The 17,736-nt window shown below is 39.1% G+C and overlaps 1 protein-coding gene across 1 annotated transcript in view; it reads right to left on the minus strand.

The window, feature by feature from the left end:
• Window positions 1-2,590: 2,590 nt before the first annotated feature.
• ctnna1 (catenin (cadherin-associated protein), alpha 1) overlaps window positions 2,591-17,736 on the minus strand; it is a 44,853-nt gene continuing 29,707 nt past the window's right edge. The window contains exons 15-18 of the mRNA XM_086085504.1: window positions 16,992-17,173; window positions 13,945-14,050; window positions 5,116-5,250; window positions 2,591-4,054 (exon numbers count right to left, since the gene is read on the minus strand). Coding sequence (XP_085941630.1) covers window positions 3,764-4,054; window positions 5,116-5,250; window positions 13,945-14,050; window positions 16,992-17,173 — 714 coding nt within the window. The 3' untranslated portion in view covers window positions 2,591-3,763. The remainder of the gene's footprint in view (window positions 4,055-5,115; window positions 5,251-13,944; window positions 14,051-16,991; window positions 17,174-17,736) is intronic.

A 17,736-nucleotide genomic window follows, 5' to 3' on the forward strand; every position in this document is an offset into this window, starting at 1 on the left:
TAAGCACATTAAAGTGATTTAACAAAAAAATATATTTTAAGAATAAACAAAAGATGCCAAAAATCATTTCCTTAACAGCCATATGCCGCCTGCAGGATTGTAAATACTGTTAAACTGTGGGATGCAAGAAAGACATTCGGAGGACTCCATGGATTAAAACCTCCCGCGCAGCATATGTAATTTTATATAACAATAGCAATTCAAATGACCGCAGAGTGCAATTTTATGGAAAAAGCTATTCATACACCGGTGAAAAATAAGCCGCAGTGTTAGTAGTGTGTGTCTAATACAGTGAAGTGAACAGCTGACACACACAAAACAGAAGTCCTCCCAAACAGGAGCTCCGCCGGCCACAAAGGCATCATAAATTCACCGAGAACAATCACAGGTGTGACAAGATCTCCCTCGACAGGCTCGTCTCTATTTGTTGCGCATGTACACTGTATATTGGGAGATTGTCAATAAAAAGATATGACCGGAAGAGAAAAAAAAAAAAAAGACTATGGGTATTGAACAAATAATGCAGGTCGTAACCCTGATAAAAATCAAGGCAATGTTTACAAATGCAGTCGGAGCAGATTGCAACTAAATATATGGAATAATTTCTCACATAGGAAAACTTTGAAACGCAAGTCGGCTCTTGTCATCAGGACAAAAACTGTACGTGCAATATGCCTGAACCATGAAAGATATGAAATACAATTCTGATTCTTTGTAAATTGAGTTGCTCCTTTTGAACAAACAAACTTTTAACTCATTCACTGCCATTGAAGACTAGACGTCAAACATTCATGTGAATTTTTCTATTAGTAACTTTTTTTCATTTCATTAAATTTTTTATGAAAACCTTTTTATTGTACATTTATAACAGATATAAAATGTGCGATTAATCACGAGTCAACTATTAAGTCATGCGATTAATTGCGAATACAAATTTTAATCGTCTGACGCCCCTTATTTTTAATAAATGTTTTAATTATCAGGCGATAATTTTTTTATTTTTTTGGTAATTAATCACATGACTTCACTAGTTAACTAACGATTAATCACACATTTTATATCTGTTCTGAATGTACAATAAAAAAAAATCTAGGTTTTCATACTCTTGTTAGCAAAAGTGGAAAAAAAAATTCAACTAATAGAAATAGTTCAAATTAATTTTTAACGTCTATAGCCGTCAATGGCAGTGAATAAGTTAATCAACTTGTATATGACTTTTGGTGTGTCATATTTGATACATTCGGTCACAATGCTTTAAATTTGTACATTTATAACTGTCAAAAATATAATATAACATTTCCCCAAATTAATAAGTATCCGTGTCTCGATCTTGCAAAGTCGCTGGAAAAGCCATCAGCTGGCTGATAAAGGATTATCCATGTAATGCATATGTCAGAGTTTTAATGGGAAAAAAATATTATACTCATGAAATAGAGGGCTCAAAATGTCTTGTAATTAATACGATAGGAATTGGCGTTATAGAGTTAAGTAAGAGTTTCGTATTCTTTACTAACTGCCACATAAGCGCAAATAACCACTGTAAACCATTAAGTAAATAAAAATAATAATTCAAAAATTAAAACAAACCTACTCTAAAAACTAACGAAATAAAAACTAACTATAATGAAAAATCCAAAACTCCTACCGTGGTCCTCGGATTACGACAAAGGGTGCAAAGAAAAAAAAAATCTGTGCGACGCTTCTATTTCAAATCACAATGGATATTACTCTAGAAATGTATCTCCTATGTGGACACTCATTAGGAACAAGTAGACGCATTACATTTTAAATCAAGCAAATGAATACGAGTGGGATTAAATGGACCATTTTGGGAATCTAGTCCTGCACATTAATGCGAGCTACAAGCTGAAATAGCACTCCGACATGCACACAGCATGCTAATTAAGTCCGCCTTAACGCCAACACATACTGATTCTCTTCATGTACGAGACCCCTAAAGATGTCAGGTTCTAGATTAGTTTGAAAATCGTTTGACATGAATGGCATGCTCCGACAAAATTGTCGGATTAGAAGGGCTGGCTTTAAATCATTCCAACTCAGACGTGCAATCAGGCAGCTCTTGCTTGGTGATTACAAGAGCTGTCTGATTGTTGATATTCAGTGGAAACTTAGTGCAGGTAACATGTAAAAAAAAAAAAAGCAGAGACTCGAGTGAGGCAAAAAAAAACCTGAGATGAAAGAAGCGGTATGTGACAAATCTGGAAGGGGAAAAAAACAGACTGTCAAAGTGCACGGGGAGTAACAATAGAGGAAAATACTTATCTAACCAAGTGCTGGAGATGTGCTTTTTAAAACAAATCAAGTTTTTTCCCTCCTCGCTCCTCCACCTTCTCTCAATGAACCGCGTGCACTCATGGCTGACAACAAGGCGTTCTAAAGCGGCCATGCCAGCATGAAGTTGCGCCCAATCTGCCCATCTGTTTGCAGTTATGAGATTGTTTTGCGTTGTCTACTTGATCTTTCTTCAAACTACTAGGAGTGATTACTGGTAAAAAAATATTTTACTTCTTACGTCACAATTTATCAAGCAAGCACAATGAAGCCAGGAATCAATTGAGGGTAGGAAACATTTTAGGGAGGATTGTTTTATTCAGTTTATGCGTGCTAACAGGTCAGCTATAAAGACAAAAAAAAAAAAGCAATGCACAGCAAAGTTGTTTACTTATATCTATTCCAAAATCAAATACAGCAAAACACAAACCAAGGGGAAAATCAAAAACTGAGATTGGTTGTGCATGAAAGAAGACCCAAAAAAAAAAAAAAAAGAAGCTTCAAGTGAGCACATACATGCCCATCTGGGATTAGTTAACTAAAGCCAAACGGGCAAAACAGAATTTGAACGGGAAGCTAAACCAGACTTAAAGAAATTTCCAAAAAGCCTCACAATTAATGCCGTCAAAAAGTTGTGACATCTTAACTTAAAGCTTTAACAACTTGTGAGATGCTTCCAAGTTCACCATTTTGAATCTGGACCAGCGTTCACACTTTTAGCACAACAAATGGTCATATAAGGGAAGAAACCTGTGCTTTTCTTTCCATGCCTTCCTCCCTGACTGAGTCGAGCAAAAGTATTGATACCTCAATTTGGACCCATTCTCTCAACTCTGGAGGTTGGTCTCATTGACAGAAAACGAAGCTCTGCGAGAAAAAACGGCGTACTTCACTGATTGTTTGGCCCACTGGCTTTTAGAAGACTGCATCGATAAGTCTCAAATGCTCAGAGCTGAACTGAAGGAGCGGAGCCATTTGGCTTAAATGCGGCTCAGTTACATGGGAGGGAAACAACAAAAAGGAGAGAATGTGTCATGGAGTGTGAAGGGGTACAAATATATAGAACTGACTTTGGCTTGGTCTAGTTGGGCCATGACACATTCAAATCTCACAACAATTATTGCTCCAGTCGAAATTAGGCCAGTGGGAGTTTGCATAGTTGGAACTATAATCAAATAAGAGAAGGAAAAAAAAACACCAGAGAACCCCAGCATGGTAATAACACAACCGAAATGAGAATCGCCTTGTGGAATTAGGTCAGACATACACAACAGAAAACAAATGTGAAAATACAATGTCCAATTGATCCCTTACTATTTTCCACACAGCAGTCTTCTGGAATTGAGATGAGGCACATATACACCTATGGGAATATAACAATTTTCTCACACACACAAAAAAAAAAACGTTAAAAGCTCTTGAATAAAATGCCAAACTCGATCTTCTATACATCAACAAAACAGAGTTGGCTCTAAATACTATCCATGGCTTTAAACTCGCTGAGAGCCTGCACGGGGTTGACGTGCTTCTTGTGCGAGGATCTCTTGACGCGGTTGGTTTGGCCGTCATCTTGTTTCTCCCGCTTCACCAGCGGCTTCTTCTCGGGTGCCTTCATCCTCCAGGAAATGGCCGGCATGTTCAGGGCCTCCATGCCTTTGCTCTTCTGGTACTTGGTGGAGGCCACGTACGACGCCTTCACGGTGGACACCACCGTGTTCATCAGATTCTTCGCCGCCTGAATGAGGGACATGGCGCTGTCCAGCTGTTCATGTGAGAGCGAGAGAGAGAGAGAGAGAGAGAGAGAGAGAGAGAGAAAGGAAGGAGAAAAAAATAAATGTTACCCTCTGAGATGTTGCAAAACAAAGGGCGTCATTGTTTGGAGCCTGGAATCAACAACCTTTTCACGTTTTGACATATAAACATATGCGAGAATAGAAAAAAAGGTCAGACTCATTTAATCTCAACAATTTAAAAGCCTCCGAGACGTTGGTGACACTTTATGCTAAGTGTTGAAAGTGCAGTCGCCTGCCAGCCTTGCTGAAAGGAGACAAAGGGATTCATTATTTCATGCGCAGAGGCTCGTTATTAAAATCAGGTTGAATGGCAAGTGGCTAATTAATGCCTTAACAAGCCTGTAAACATCGCTCATCTCTTTCCTATCAAAACAAAGCGATTACCTTTCTGATGAGTCAATACAAACTAGCACTAATTCAACAAAAGCATATGCAAATAATAAATTAGTTCAAGTGGAATATGGCCATGAAAAAATACATAGCAACTTATTACAATGTGCCCATATCGTTAAATGTAAGAGCAAGTCAAACCATTATGTGCGAGACGTAAGGTTGCCTGTCGAGTCAAAACGGGTGATTCTTCAATCTTCAACGGATGATGATCTGTCACGGGAAGTGTTGTTTCGAACCGCTACTTCCCAAAATTAGCCGATGTTTTTACGGATTTCGCGTGACAGGAGCTGAAGCGCTCTCAACCGGCTGTTTTGTTGCCACGTGCGCCGCGGACAACACGAGCACGTGTAACGAGTGGCATTTGAAAAGCTCTTTTTTACCGAACGATTTGGAATCTTTTGTCGTCTTCCTCCTTCCCGGGATTCAGTCGCTTACCTTTGAGACGTTCCACACTCGACTCGGCTCTCCTCGCAGGGGTTGTCAAAACGTTTCAGTTAGGCTTATTTCATATGTCATTTAACATTATTATTTTTCACTGCTGCGCAACTCTTCGGTTACTTTGGTGGCTGAGCACATTGGAGAGAGTAAATTATGGATGGTTCCTTGGCGTCCGTGATTAAAAGGAGTGTGAACTTACCCCCGAGACGACCAGCTCTCCTCCCAGATTCTGAACCTCGGCCTTGACTTTGCTGCAGATGTTGAGCTGGTGGCAGTACAAGGCGATACGCTGCAGGTAGGCCAGCAGGTCCTGCTTACAGGTCGAGTCCGGGCACTGCAAGAGACACAAAGACGGTCTGTTAACAAATCTGCTACGGTCGTTTCAATGTAACAGTTGATCGCTTGTGTTTTTTACTAGAGCCCGACCGATTAATCAGCCGCGGATTATAATCGGACGATTAATTCCCTTCAGACATCTGCCAAAACAAATCGGCCAAATCACATTATTTTTCCCATCAAATGTTATGATTGAAACTGAAGTTTCCAATGCTGTGAATGCACCATTTTGCTTGCGTAGCATTAGCAACTAGCAAGTTTATAGCGCGTATGTTATTCTAGTTATTCTGTTGTCCCAAGGCATTTAATGACGCCCCAGTTAGTTACATCCACTGTAAATTTAAATACAAAACATGCTTCGTTTCTAAAACCTCACTAGCGCCTAGTGCTAATGCTAAAAGCCAAGGGAGGATCCCATTCAATTGACACAAATATGAATGAGGGGATAATTTTATGCATTTTTTAAAATATATATATATATATATATATATATATTTTTTTTTTTTTTTTTTAAATAATCAGCAGCTTAATCTGTAGTCACTTTTTTCTGCCAAAAATTGGTGTTGGCCTACAAAAAATTTATTATCAGTCAGGCCCTAATTTTTTAAATCTTGTGGAAGGTTGTAATGAATCAAATTTGTCACTTCAACCTTTTGCTAGCACTTCGCAAGCTTGATATTTATGTTACTCTACAGATGCCACACTTTAAAGATGACTTGGCGGCGGCATGACAGGTAAAGTAGACGCCCACATCGGGAACACGCTCGGAGCCAAAATGATCATCTCAAAACACTCACAAAAATAATACATTTTGTCATGGAGGGCTCAAATAACAGAATGCAAATTTTACTATAAACTATTTGGATGTAGGTGGCGTCAACAACCTTGTGTTAAGTGGATTTGAATACAAAAACACTACAATTTAAAATGTGGCACCGTGGACTGACAAACGAGTTGTGACGAGAGTCAACAGGCCGTTGCAAGAAAGTTTCGAACCCCAGCCACGCTCGCCGCTCAGCTCCGTTGGAGAAATAGTGAAATGCCCGGAAGCCTGGCCCCACTCCACCCTGCAGACCCCAGAGGCTACCTGCTTGATCCAGCCAGCATATCTGCATAATCTCAAAGATGAAGCCATGCACATCTAAGTACACACAGTGAAACCGCAAATGGCTCATTAAATCAATGGTTCCTTTGATCGCTCCGCTGTTACATGGCTAACTGTGGCAATTCTACAGCTACTACATAACACTTCATTAAAAAAGACCCGGTCTCACTTTTTAAAGGGAATTAAAGCAATGGTGTGCTCAGTTGGCCGACAAGTTTTATTTTACAACTCAAATGCCTTGTGTGCAGACTGCAAGTGTCTGTCAAAAGTTTTTGGAAAAACAATTGTTAAAACATCAGCGATGACAATATGTGTGACAAGAGGGACATTTTTTAGTCAACTTCTGATCATTCAAAGTTTGTGTTTTTGTAGTTTTTTTTAAACAGTATTTGATTAAAATAAAACATTTTCATAACAAATGCAAGACGTGATGCTTTAAATTTGTTAGTATTGATGAGTACTCAAAGTCTATAAAAAAAAAAAAAGTGGTATCAGTGTATCCCTAGTTAAAGTCCAAATGATTTGTTTTGGCCTGTCCAGAACATTTCTGGGAAGAGACACAACTGTGGTAAGTGGTGGCGATTTCTAATTATTTTAATCCATTCATACTAATTATAGTGGAACTGAATAGAAAAGCTAGAAATATATATATATTTTTTAAAAGGCCCAAAATTTCACAAAAAAGGTAATTATGCTTAGAGGGGGTAGATTTTGAAGCATATTGAAAAAAAGGAAAATGCACATTTTGGCTATAGAAACAGGTTTTGCGAATAAACGCTGCCAAGACCGGACACACGTCGCACCTTTTGACCAGATATTATGTCACACGTACGTTTGTCGTCTCAAAGCAGGGGCGGACGATAAAGTAAAGTATGTTTGGGGGGGAACGACGAAACAGAAATATTTTTGGAATTAATTAAAGAAGCGAATATTAAAGCTATTTTAGATGGAAAATAGCAAAGAAACGCTACGGTTTATCAAGAATTACAAAAGAAAACTCATATGACGTCATCGCACGGCGCAGTCGCTTCCTGGTCTTCTTCTTTTAAATTACCGGTGGATCACCTCTCTATGGTGTATACCGCCACCTACAGTCCCTTCTCAATATTCGCAAAAGAAGAACAGATGATGGAAAAGGCCATAAGTCGCATGTCTGTTTTGCGCATTTTCAGTAATTTCGCTTAAAAAATGTCAAAACATTTGGACTGAAACCTGTCTTATGTCGTGCAAAAAAATAAGTGGTCCTATGAATATGTGCAATATGAATTCACATGTATAACGGACGGTATGGTGTTCCGCAAGGTTCAATTCTGGGGCCTATGCCGTTTTCATTGTATTTGTTGCTTCTGGGTTCCATCTTAAGAAAGCAGCGGCGGTTTTAAAGTGCTCTATAAATATAGACTTGAGTGGAGCGCCCTTACTGCATGATTTGAAATGCCAAGTTGAATACGCGAGTAAAACTAAAGGAACACTTCCTGAAGTTGCATAGAGATGGGGAATACAAGACTTTCTGAATTAAAGGTAAAATAAGTCAGATTTGATGAAAAGGCTACTCTCCCTGTTCATTTTATTGACCTGTAAACACTATATTTATGTCTTGAATTTGAAAACAAATATTTTCAACAAGGAAGGGTTCGGTGAACGTGCATAGGAAAAATGGTGCAGTTCAGTACCTCCAACAAGGTTAAGAAAGACAGTTTTAATCTAAATAATATGCACATCATATTGCCAAAAGATGCAACGCTCAAAGTCCAATATAGCCATTATATTGAGCGTCATGTTGAGTGAGCCAATTTAAAACGTCAGACCCCAACTGTATATTCCTTTATTGAGCTCCTTTTCCTATAGATGCCCCAGTGACAGTATGAATCAAATGGGCTGAATCTCTTTCATCATCACTATCCATTCTTGATTAATAGAAATATGAGCCAAGCGGAGAGGAAGCCTATGCAATAGTTGGCGTTCCATTAAAGACAAGTATAAAAGAAGATGAGGGGGCAAGCGCGCTGCAGGGGATGATCATCTTACAGATGAGGACTAATACATAGAAGGTAGGGGGGAGAAAATGGGAACGAGAAAGGTTAAAAAGCAGAGCAAAACATCAAACTGAAAACAAGCACTTGGAGAAAGCATGCGGATGAAGAGTGAGCCAGAGGGGAAACCGTATGGAGAAGTAAATAAGAGCGATATCCAACTGGGGAGAAGGGAAACAGGAGGATTCAAATGCAGCTTGCACGAATACCCAGAGTGTGTATTTCCTTGCATGTGTGTGCGCACGCACACTTACACACATGCACGCACGCCAAGACCTGCGATGAGGCTGAGCGCAGCAGCCATGCTAATAAGGGCTTGGGGAAGAATTCAGACGGCGGAGAGCAGATCGCTGTGAAAGCATCACTTGTGCTTGTGCTCGCCTCAGCTGCTGGCTTCACTCTGCGAGGCTGCCCGCACTCTGACAAGTGCATACAGAAGTTGCGCACAAGCGACAAGATCCCCCAAGATTGTTTGGATAATGCAAATTCAAGGCTGGTGCGCTTACCTGCGAAGGGATTCGCAGGCTGCAGTTTGGCATTTCCACTGCATCGACTGACTCAGTGGATTTTTGTCATTTGAAATCATCCTAAGGAATTGCTGCTTTTTTTTTTGTTCTAAACAAATATTTGCTTTTGGAGATGGATATAAATTCTTAATTGAGACTAGTTCAGATAAAGGTGACTTGTTGCAGCCCTGGCCCACCTGCTGACCATGTGCGCCTGGATACTAGCTGGTTGACTCTACCAGTAGGCATAATCAATATAATCTCAAATCATGCAAGCCTAAAAACACGACACACGGATCTGTACAGTGAAGCTGCAAATGGCTTATTAAATCAATGATTCCTTTGATTGCTGAGATTAGGAATTTGATAACAGTGGCACCAAAAAAAAAAAAAAAAAAAAAAAAAAAAAAAGAACCTGTAGCTGACTTTATGAAAACAGTTCAGCAAGAGAAGAGAGAAGTAGTGTTGTCACTAGCCAATATTGTTAGAATTGATTAATCTAGCGATTAATTTGATTCTATTGTTGCTCAGATTTTAAATTTTGCATTTAAGTGCATTAACAAAAGCATTTTTTCCCGATTACTGTTTAACTCATTTGCTCCCCAAATCATATATATACATGTTCTATCTTAAACATTATCATGGTTCCAAAAACATTTATATGATTGTTTGTATGCTAGAACATACAGAAGGCTTTGATGCAGCCTTTAAACTGAAAAGAATGCTTGAAGCAATGGTAGTTATTACAAAAACGGCCAGCAGAGTATAAGAGATCAACCAGGGCCATGTTGCAAAAAGCCCCCCCCCCCCCCCCGTTTTAAAGAGATTTGTGAATAATATTGCAACTTAGCTATATTCTCATGCTAATTGCTGCAAAACCGAAACAGATAGAAATACACTTTTTTCCTGATGAAATTAGAGCACAGATGTTTGCAAATGTCTTTGAGTAAACATAATATAATCAGTCTTCTTTCATGAAGGAATAGAGAAATCAGTGAATAATTACTGTTTGATATGCTGAAATCAGAGGATTTTGACCATTTTAAATAAAAAAAATGGCTCCAAACGATTACGATTATTTAAATAGCTGTCAATGAATTTGATAAATTGATTACTTATCAATTAATTTTGACAAAATATGTTGTAGCCATTAAGTACTTTACAAAGACAACAAAACACTTAAGCATACTATACTATTGTATATTTATGTTTTATGCTCATGCGGTAATTTTTGTGAGATTGTATATTTAGTGTTAAAAGTTTGAAAACCACTTCAATAACAGTAAAACGACAGCCAATGTGGAGCTAATGTAAAAAGAATGACAAAGCAGTATGTTGAACAAAAAGATTCACTGTTCCACGCACTGGCTAATGTCCATGATATAAATGATGATCAGGAAGGTCAGGTCCAATCATTGGTAATGCCACGCCGTTTTGCGGAATTCTATTACACGCCGCAGAGAGAGGCAGTGCTGCTGACCTTTAAGATGCTTCACCCAGAGGAAATGCCAATTTCCAATATTTACTGACACAGCAGCATTCTAATGAGCCGCTGCCAACAACCTGTTGGTGAGTGCCACAGAGAATTGAACCGAGGGGTTTTCGGTTTCCGGTCGGATTTGTTCAAACGCTCTTTGTGCATCTCAAAGTAAAAATTGTTACGGTCTATTCTATGACATCAATCATGTCCAAAAACAAGTAATACTGATTCACTACTGCTCAGTTGAGCACAGTTTAGTGGACACACCAACAACAATAGAGGGATATAGGATAGATCGTTATCGCATCGATACCTAGATATGAACATTCAAGATATTAATATATAGAATTAAAACAACATAAGTCAACTATGTACTGCTCAGGCCAACAGTTTTTTGATTTGTTTTGTTTTACTTTAATGCTGCTACTTTCGGGCATTTTATTGACTACGTGGAAGCATGCAGCTGATGAAACAAATTTTTGTGCAAACAGTTTGTTGCACTTCGCTTTGTTTGCCATACAGCAAAACAGGGAGAACGCTGAGTGACATTTTATGGGGAGAACTATTTATTTCTTGGAATTAAAATCATTCTGTAGCTTCAAAGCAGCTTCTGGACAGACAATCATTTGGCTGTGTGATGACATGTTGACAGGCTCATATTCCTCAACAAGGGTTGTTGAGTTGATGATGAAGAGGTTTAGCCTGAGGGTAATTTGAATTTACATGCGCGTTTCCACCCTTGTTGAAACATCTCACTTGAAAAATACTGTAGTTTTTTTTCCCCCTCGGATTTTTTTTCTTCTAATTTTCAACCGTTAGAAATGTATTTATTTTCACATTTTGATTTGACTGAGATTTTGTCAAATACTCTCAACAGATTGAGAACAGACTGATGTATCATGTCATTTCACAGTATTGCATAGCTTCATAGGCAAAGTAATTGATTATATTGATAGTTTGTGGCCCGTTGAAGGATCAATGGAAGGAAGAAAAAAAAAACATCCAAAAAGAGTATTGACATGTGTGAACACCTTTCAAAACAATCAATTGTATATTGATGAATGTCTCAACCAACAAATGCGGTGACCTCTTAATTGGACTCAAGTCTTATTGGCTGAAAGATGACCCTTGAACTGCCGAGCTGAGAAATGATGGGCTTCACTGGGTGATTTTGCTTCTCCAATGCAGTAGGTAATTTACAACCCTGCCCGCCTGCTGTTGAGCGTCTCAAGCCAGAGCCAGGATTAGACTCTGTCCAGCGACATAGCCCATGGATCACTATAAATTTCCACTGATTGAATGCAAATTGGAATAGTACACTATGTATGTCAGCATACATTAAGAGGACAAAAACGTGTTTGCTTGTGCACATACTTATTTAAGTGGCAAACAGGCAAGAAACAGACATTTGATGGTGATTCAAAATCTCAATTACACCATATTATTTGTTTACCAGCAGACTTTGATGGAATTCCAAGATGCCCTGCAAAGGCTGGTGATAAATTCTTAATAAGCTGCAGTGCAGACCCTACACACGACACTGACCTAAATCCTACCGCTTAGGTCTACCCGTCTCACTTATTTCCACTGTAAATCAGGCTTCATTACACATTTTGCTTCTCAAAAACACAAAAATTCCCCCGCATGTCTACGATCACGGCAAGCACATGAAGAAATACAGCGCAACAAAGTCTTGTGAAGGAGAATGAGGGGTGAGATGCTGTGCCATCAATGTGAGACCATCTGCTGATGTTTTATATGAGGAGTAAAATCTCGTCGGCCCTCTCCGCCAGAAGCACGGAGTGCATGTGATTAATATGACTAGGTTAATGAGCATTGCCTTTGCTCTGCTGTCAGTATGTATGCATCTTAGTGGTGATTCACTTAACTATTGCTGCTGGAGTATGCAGACATCATACACGGCGCGCCTTTTGCTATTAGCAGGCCTGCGGCGTCGCTATGCTTTGTTGGAGAAATGTCCTAAATATACGTATACTGTGTGAGTAAATGCATGCAGTTTAGAAAGCGCCACCTGGCAATTATACTGCTAATTAAAAGGGCAAAGCACATTTAATGGATTCATCTCTCAGGAGGGATGTTCCCCTTTCTACAGAAATGCACTGTCCACTCTCTCTACCTTCCAATCTCTCTTTCTGGCATGTTATGCCAAAATATGACGGGCAGTGTTATGAGAGAGTGTCACGTAGTTGTTTGAGCTTTGTAAACTAGATGGGCTTTGTGCCCGAGGGTGCTCTGCACCAAACGGTTACATTTCTTTAAACAACATTCGGAAAAGCACCAATTGCGTTAATGTAAATGTACGAAAAACAAATAGCGGAAAAATAAAAATAAAATACTAAATTGTTGGGAGAATAAACTAGCCACTAGAGTCTAATACATGAGATGTACAGATACAGTATGTGCACAATCAGACCTGCACAGTAGCCCATCTGTTTTCTGTTGGGGATAGCACTGTTTTCATTAACGTGAATAAGCATCTTCAAAACAATGTCAGTGAGGCATAAAAAGAACACACTGAAACCACAATTCTTTCAAATTGAAATTATTCAATTGAAATCAAGTCAAAAACTGGTAAGACTGATATTGCAATGGATGTGGGCCAGTAATATGGATTTAAGAGCACTTGAGGCAAGCACCGGTTTTTTTTGTTGTTTTTTTTTGGGAAAAGGTTGTTAAAGTGTTTCTCACTCTTACATACGACAGCAAAGGTGGGGAAGGCCAATATGTAAAAAAAATATTTAATGGCCACTACCACATAAAACCCACTAATGGTGCAGTAGAAGTCCCTGATAAAGAATTTAAACTTGAAGATGGATCTTTTCTGCCATTATGATTTCAGTAGCGCAAAGAGGTCCAACACTTTCAATATTTTCAAAATTGAAATGCAGTGGTGGCTTTTTTGCGCCACTCTTCTTTCCCAAGTGGCGTCATGTTCTTGAAAAGAGACACTGGAAAGCCGGTGGGTGCATCTCAGCCACTCAAGCAGTCTCAGAAGATCAGTCAGACAAGTAGCAAACATCAAAACTGTGATTTTACAATAAATACATGTATGTACATTGCTGAAAAAGGAGATAAGTTTGCTGAAGACATAGGGCACATGAATAGTTCTGGGCATAAATCATGTACAGTGACTCCCTGAGGAGTAGTACAGTTCAAGTATATAAGTGAAACATGAAGCCATAGATAATTGAATGGCTGTTTCCCTATGTTGAGAGCCATCATCTCATGGGTAAGAAATATATGTTGAGATGTGATGGAATCAGGAGTTAAGGGGAGTAGGAAGGCGAAAGGCCAAGGAAAAGGGAGTGAGCACTACTCCTGAGAGAAAGTGGTTAATGTTAGTACGGGGGTCTTCATGAATAACAAATCATGGCAACTGTTAACATCAGCAGGACTCTATAGTGTGAGCCTTTTGTGAGATTTAGGCGGGATGGTGTAAAACAGGGCGAAAACTAACAAAATTGTTTCGTGAATTCAGCAATCAAAATTAAATGTCACGAGCAGGACAGCAGAGAGCTCCGACCCGAGTTGTAGAGTAATAACTTACATTGTCGGCAATGGTGCGACCCAACTTGTCCATTCTTGATCCCGCCTCTGCAATTTTCTTGGCAGCGCTGATCACATCAGATGTATTCTTCAACGGCCCTTTTCCCCTGGGGAAGAACATTTTAAAGATCAGTCGCAGTTTTGGTTCTTTTATACTAGCGGTCACGTGAATTTTATTTGTTATAGGGGAGAGCAAAACGCGTGTAGAAACTAGTAATGCACATTACATGTACCATAGGTCAAAGTCAATGTGGTATTTAGAAGTTTGGATCCTTCTTAACTGATTCAAGTCTCTGTGCCTGCAAGAAACCGGTAAATCAACATTCTAAAAGTTCAGCAACTGATCTCTGCATAATATCTGAGGAGCAAAAAAGCAACGTCTGAAAATACTTTTTTTTGGCACTATTTCTTCTGGGAAAATACAAAATATGCATATGCTACTGCTGCGACTCGCTTCATGCAGGTTTTGAGTTACACCTCATGCGTTAATTATTAAATTGAATCTGAATGCAGGAGATCATGAAATCAGCCGACTAACAAGACCACTTAAAAAAGGAGAACAGCAGTCTTTCAATCACAACCCTTTTATAGAAGGCGTAATTATTGTTGACATCAGAATTGGGAGCAGAGAATGCATATAAGATAATATTCATTAGTGCAGTTAAAAAAAAACACACACACACACACACACACACACACACAATGAACACGTAACAGACCTTAACGTAGAACAGAAATATGCTGTCTGGAATGTTGCCATATTGCAACCATTTTTTACCCTATACAGGTCAACTGAGCCGTGATAAAATTCAACATAGCGCTTCGCTATTTTTCCTCCCTTTTCACCACAAGGGAGTAAGGGACACATTTGGCAAGAGACACAAATTGGAAGTCAACACAAAACTTACAAGTTTAAAATAAATAAATAAAACCGAGGACAGATGGATATGGAAGTTAGCGACACGGTCATATCCCTTACCCTCTGATGCCCCGCTGCAAAGTAAATCAGTGTCCTAATGAAAGAAGCTACTGCGATAGCACAGCGGCTTATAATGGCTCCTGTGTATAACAAAAAAAAATAACAAATTGTTCCTTGAATAGTAGTGTACAAAAAAGAAACAAACTGACTGCTGCAGTATGGTGGAGACACAAGTAGTAACAGTGCAGCAATAATACACAGCAAAAAGGTTAAGATGTGTAGTATTCAGATATATACTTTAAGAAATTATAAAAGAAGAATTTGGTCAGGTCGGTGTGGGGGCCGACTGTTCACAATAGTCAGGGTTCGTCAGTGTGTGGTATTCCAAAGAAGCCGTCTTGCATTTCTTTTTTATACACATTACAGCATAGCAAACAGAGCAAACCCCCATCCAAATGTTTACTTGCATAAACCATCAACACAACTCTTATCTACATATTCCTTTTACATGGTGTCCCTTAGTGCCAACAGAGGCCACGGTCGGATAAACCAGAGCCTTCTCAACAAGCTGAAAAACTTGGGATCTTAAAACAATTCATTTTCTCGCACTTTTAGTAGTTAGCTGGCAGGCATGCTTGATTGTTACTTGAAGCCGTTTCTTTGCACTTTATTGCATTTCTTAAAAATTGGCAGTACTCCCAGATATTTTGAATGGCATTTATTTGTCCACTGTATAACTTGGTTTTATTTTATTCCATTTATATTGTATTCATTTTACTGCTTTCTATATCAAATGATGTTTTATAAATAAAGAGGAGTGAAAAGAAGAGAAAATTGCCATTTCATATAGTTTTAACCAAAATTACTATCAGGATATATTATAAATTGTGATTAGAATATAAAAATACATACTTTATCCATATTACAGAGCACTTAGTCACTCGCTGAAAAATTTGCTTGACCAATGAGCAACCAGCAGTAATTTAACGCATCCGCTCTGCACCCTCCAACTGCTATGCCCTGGTTTTGCCTAAATTATTTTTTGTTTTTTCTACATTGATCAAAAGAGTACTTAACTAGAGGTTTTCCGGCATGAGTGTTCAGGTCTCTCAATAACAGGCCCCTCTGACAAGAGGACACGGGAGATTTTCATGGCGGGCAAAAAGAGTTAAAGACCAAAGTTCTAGACACAGCTGCAGGCGTCAAGATGTTTGTCAGCCACATAGGATCGAGCCATACCCGGCTACCCTAACGCCACATCAGGTGGCCCCCAAATATATGGAATGTCTCCAAGCCACAAATGCTTTATTCATAAGGTCCAACAGACAGCCATAAGCAATGCAGGAAGTCAACAAGAATCACTCTCACTCTGCAGATTTGTCAGGAGAGGTCGAGATCAATTACCTCACAGAGCATTAACCTTGGCAAGGCATTGTGCCTGCTCAAGGTTGAGGGGGCAATAATTTGGGCGAAGGTGGAATTAGCTAGCTACTGACCTTCTGTGTGCTACTGTACAATGCAGGCGTGAGGGAATAATATCAACGTATATATTCAGCCACACAATCCTTCATCTGCCCCCGTCTGCCATGTGATTTCATTTCATCTTTGTTCTCTTATCAGACTTTGTTTTGCCAAGCACAATTGAGGTTGTTTTCAACTGCATTTGTATGCATGAATTGTTCTGTCCGATAAAATCCACGCATCTCTGCAGATTTGGACAATGTCAGTATAATGTCAATGACCGTGTTGTCTAAAATGTTCTGTCAAACACTGCATAACGCTGGCATTGGGCCAAGGCAGATTCACCAAATTTCCCTCACCCCCAGCCCCACACAGGTGTGGGTGTTATTTTCACAAATTCTACTCCAATCTTATGTCTTGAAAATGGCTCTCAATGCTAACAGTTGAACAAATGTGACATATTTGAGATCTCCTGAAAAGTGATGATTTTCAACTCTATGCCAGCGATATCCAAAAAGACTGTTTCATTGACTGCTTGAACCAAGATCAGGTTTTTATTATTCCTCTCCACTGGCCAGCTGACGTGTCCATAAAAAAACTGACCTTTTGACTTAGAATAGAAAAACAATAGAAGGTGGCTCGAGGTGGCTCATATGAATCAAACTCACCTGGTGAAGTCTGTCATCTCCATCATGATCATGCACATCTGCTTGGCCAAAACAATGATGTCATTGCCGCTGTCATCCCACTTGGATACCTCAGCATCCAGCTTGCTCTTTTCCTCTTGGAAGCTGGCGACATATTCTGCTATCTTTGCCTTCTGTTCCTGTGGCAGCTGAGCCATAATAGCCTAAAGTGGGGATAGTTGACAAATACTCAGTAAAAACAGAATAGTGTTGCTGTATTGTGAAGGTTTATAGAAACAACCAGCATTGTGCTATGGGCGACCACGGGTTAGAGCTAGTGTGCCGAGATGGTTCACACTACATTGGAGGACTTTTTCATACTATATTACTTGTCAGCTTAAACTTTAGACAGTATGTATGTGTGTTGATAATACTGTGTACAGGTATGTTCAATAAAAAAAAAAAAGGGCATTGATCAACATTAGTAGTACTGGTTGGCTTTTATGAGGTAAACAAAATGATGCTGCCCAAGGTAAATACATATTTATTTAGCTCAGTTTAATACCATGCACAATTCACAAATCCACCTACTACAGATCTAATCAGATGTAATATGAATGACATTTGAACAATGGGGCAAGGGCATACACATGGGCATTGTCCATCTAGCTTGACTATAAATAAAACCAATTGACAACAACAACAACAAAAAACTGTTGCAACTGCACAGTAAATGGGTTAGTGGTCTGCATCTGAATTTTCTGATAATATAATAAACTGGAAAAAG

Source organism: Leptonotus elevatus, chromosome 9 (assembly GCF_054856555.1).
Source record: "Leptonotus elevatus isolate MCC_2025b chromosome 9, RoL_Lele_1.0, whole genome shotgun sequence".
Lineage (NCBI taxonomy): Eukaryota > Metazoa > Chordata > Actinopteri > Syngnathiformes > Syngnathidae > Leptonotus > Leptonotus elevatus.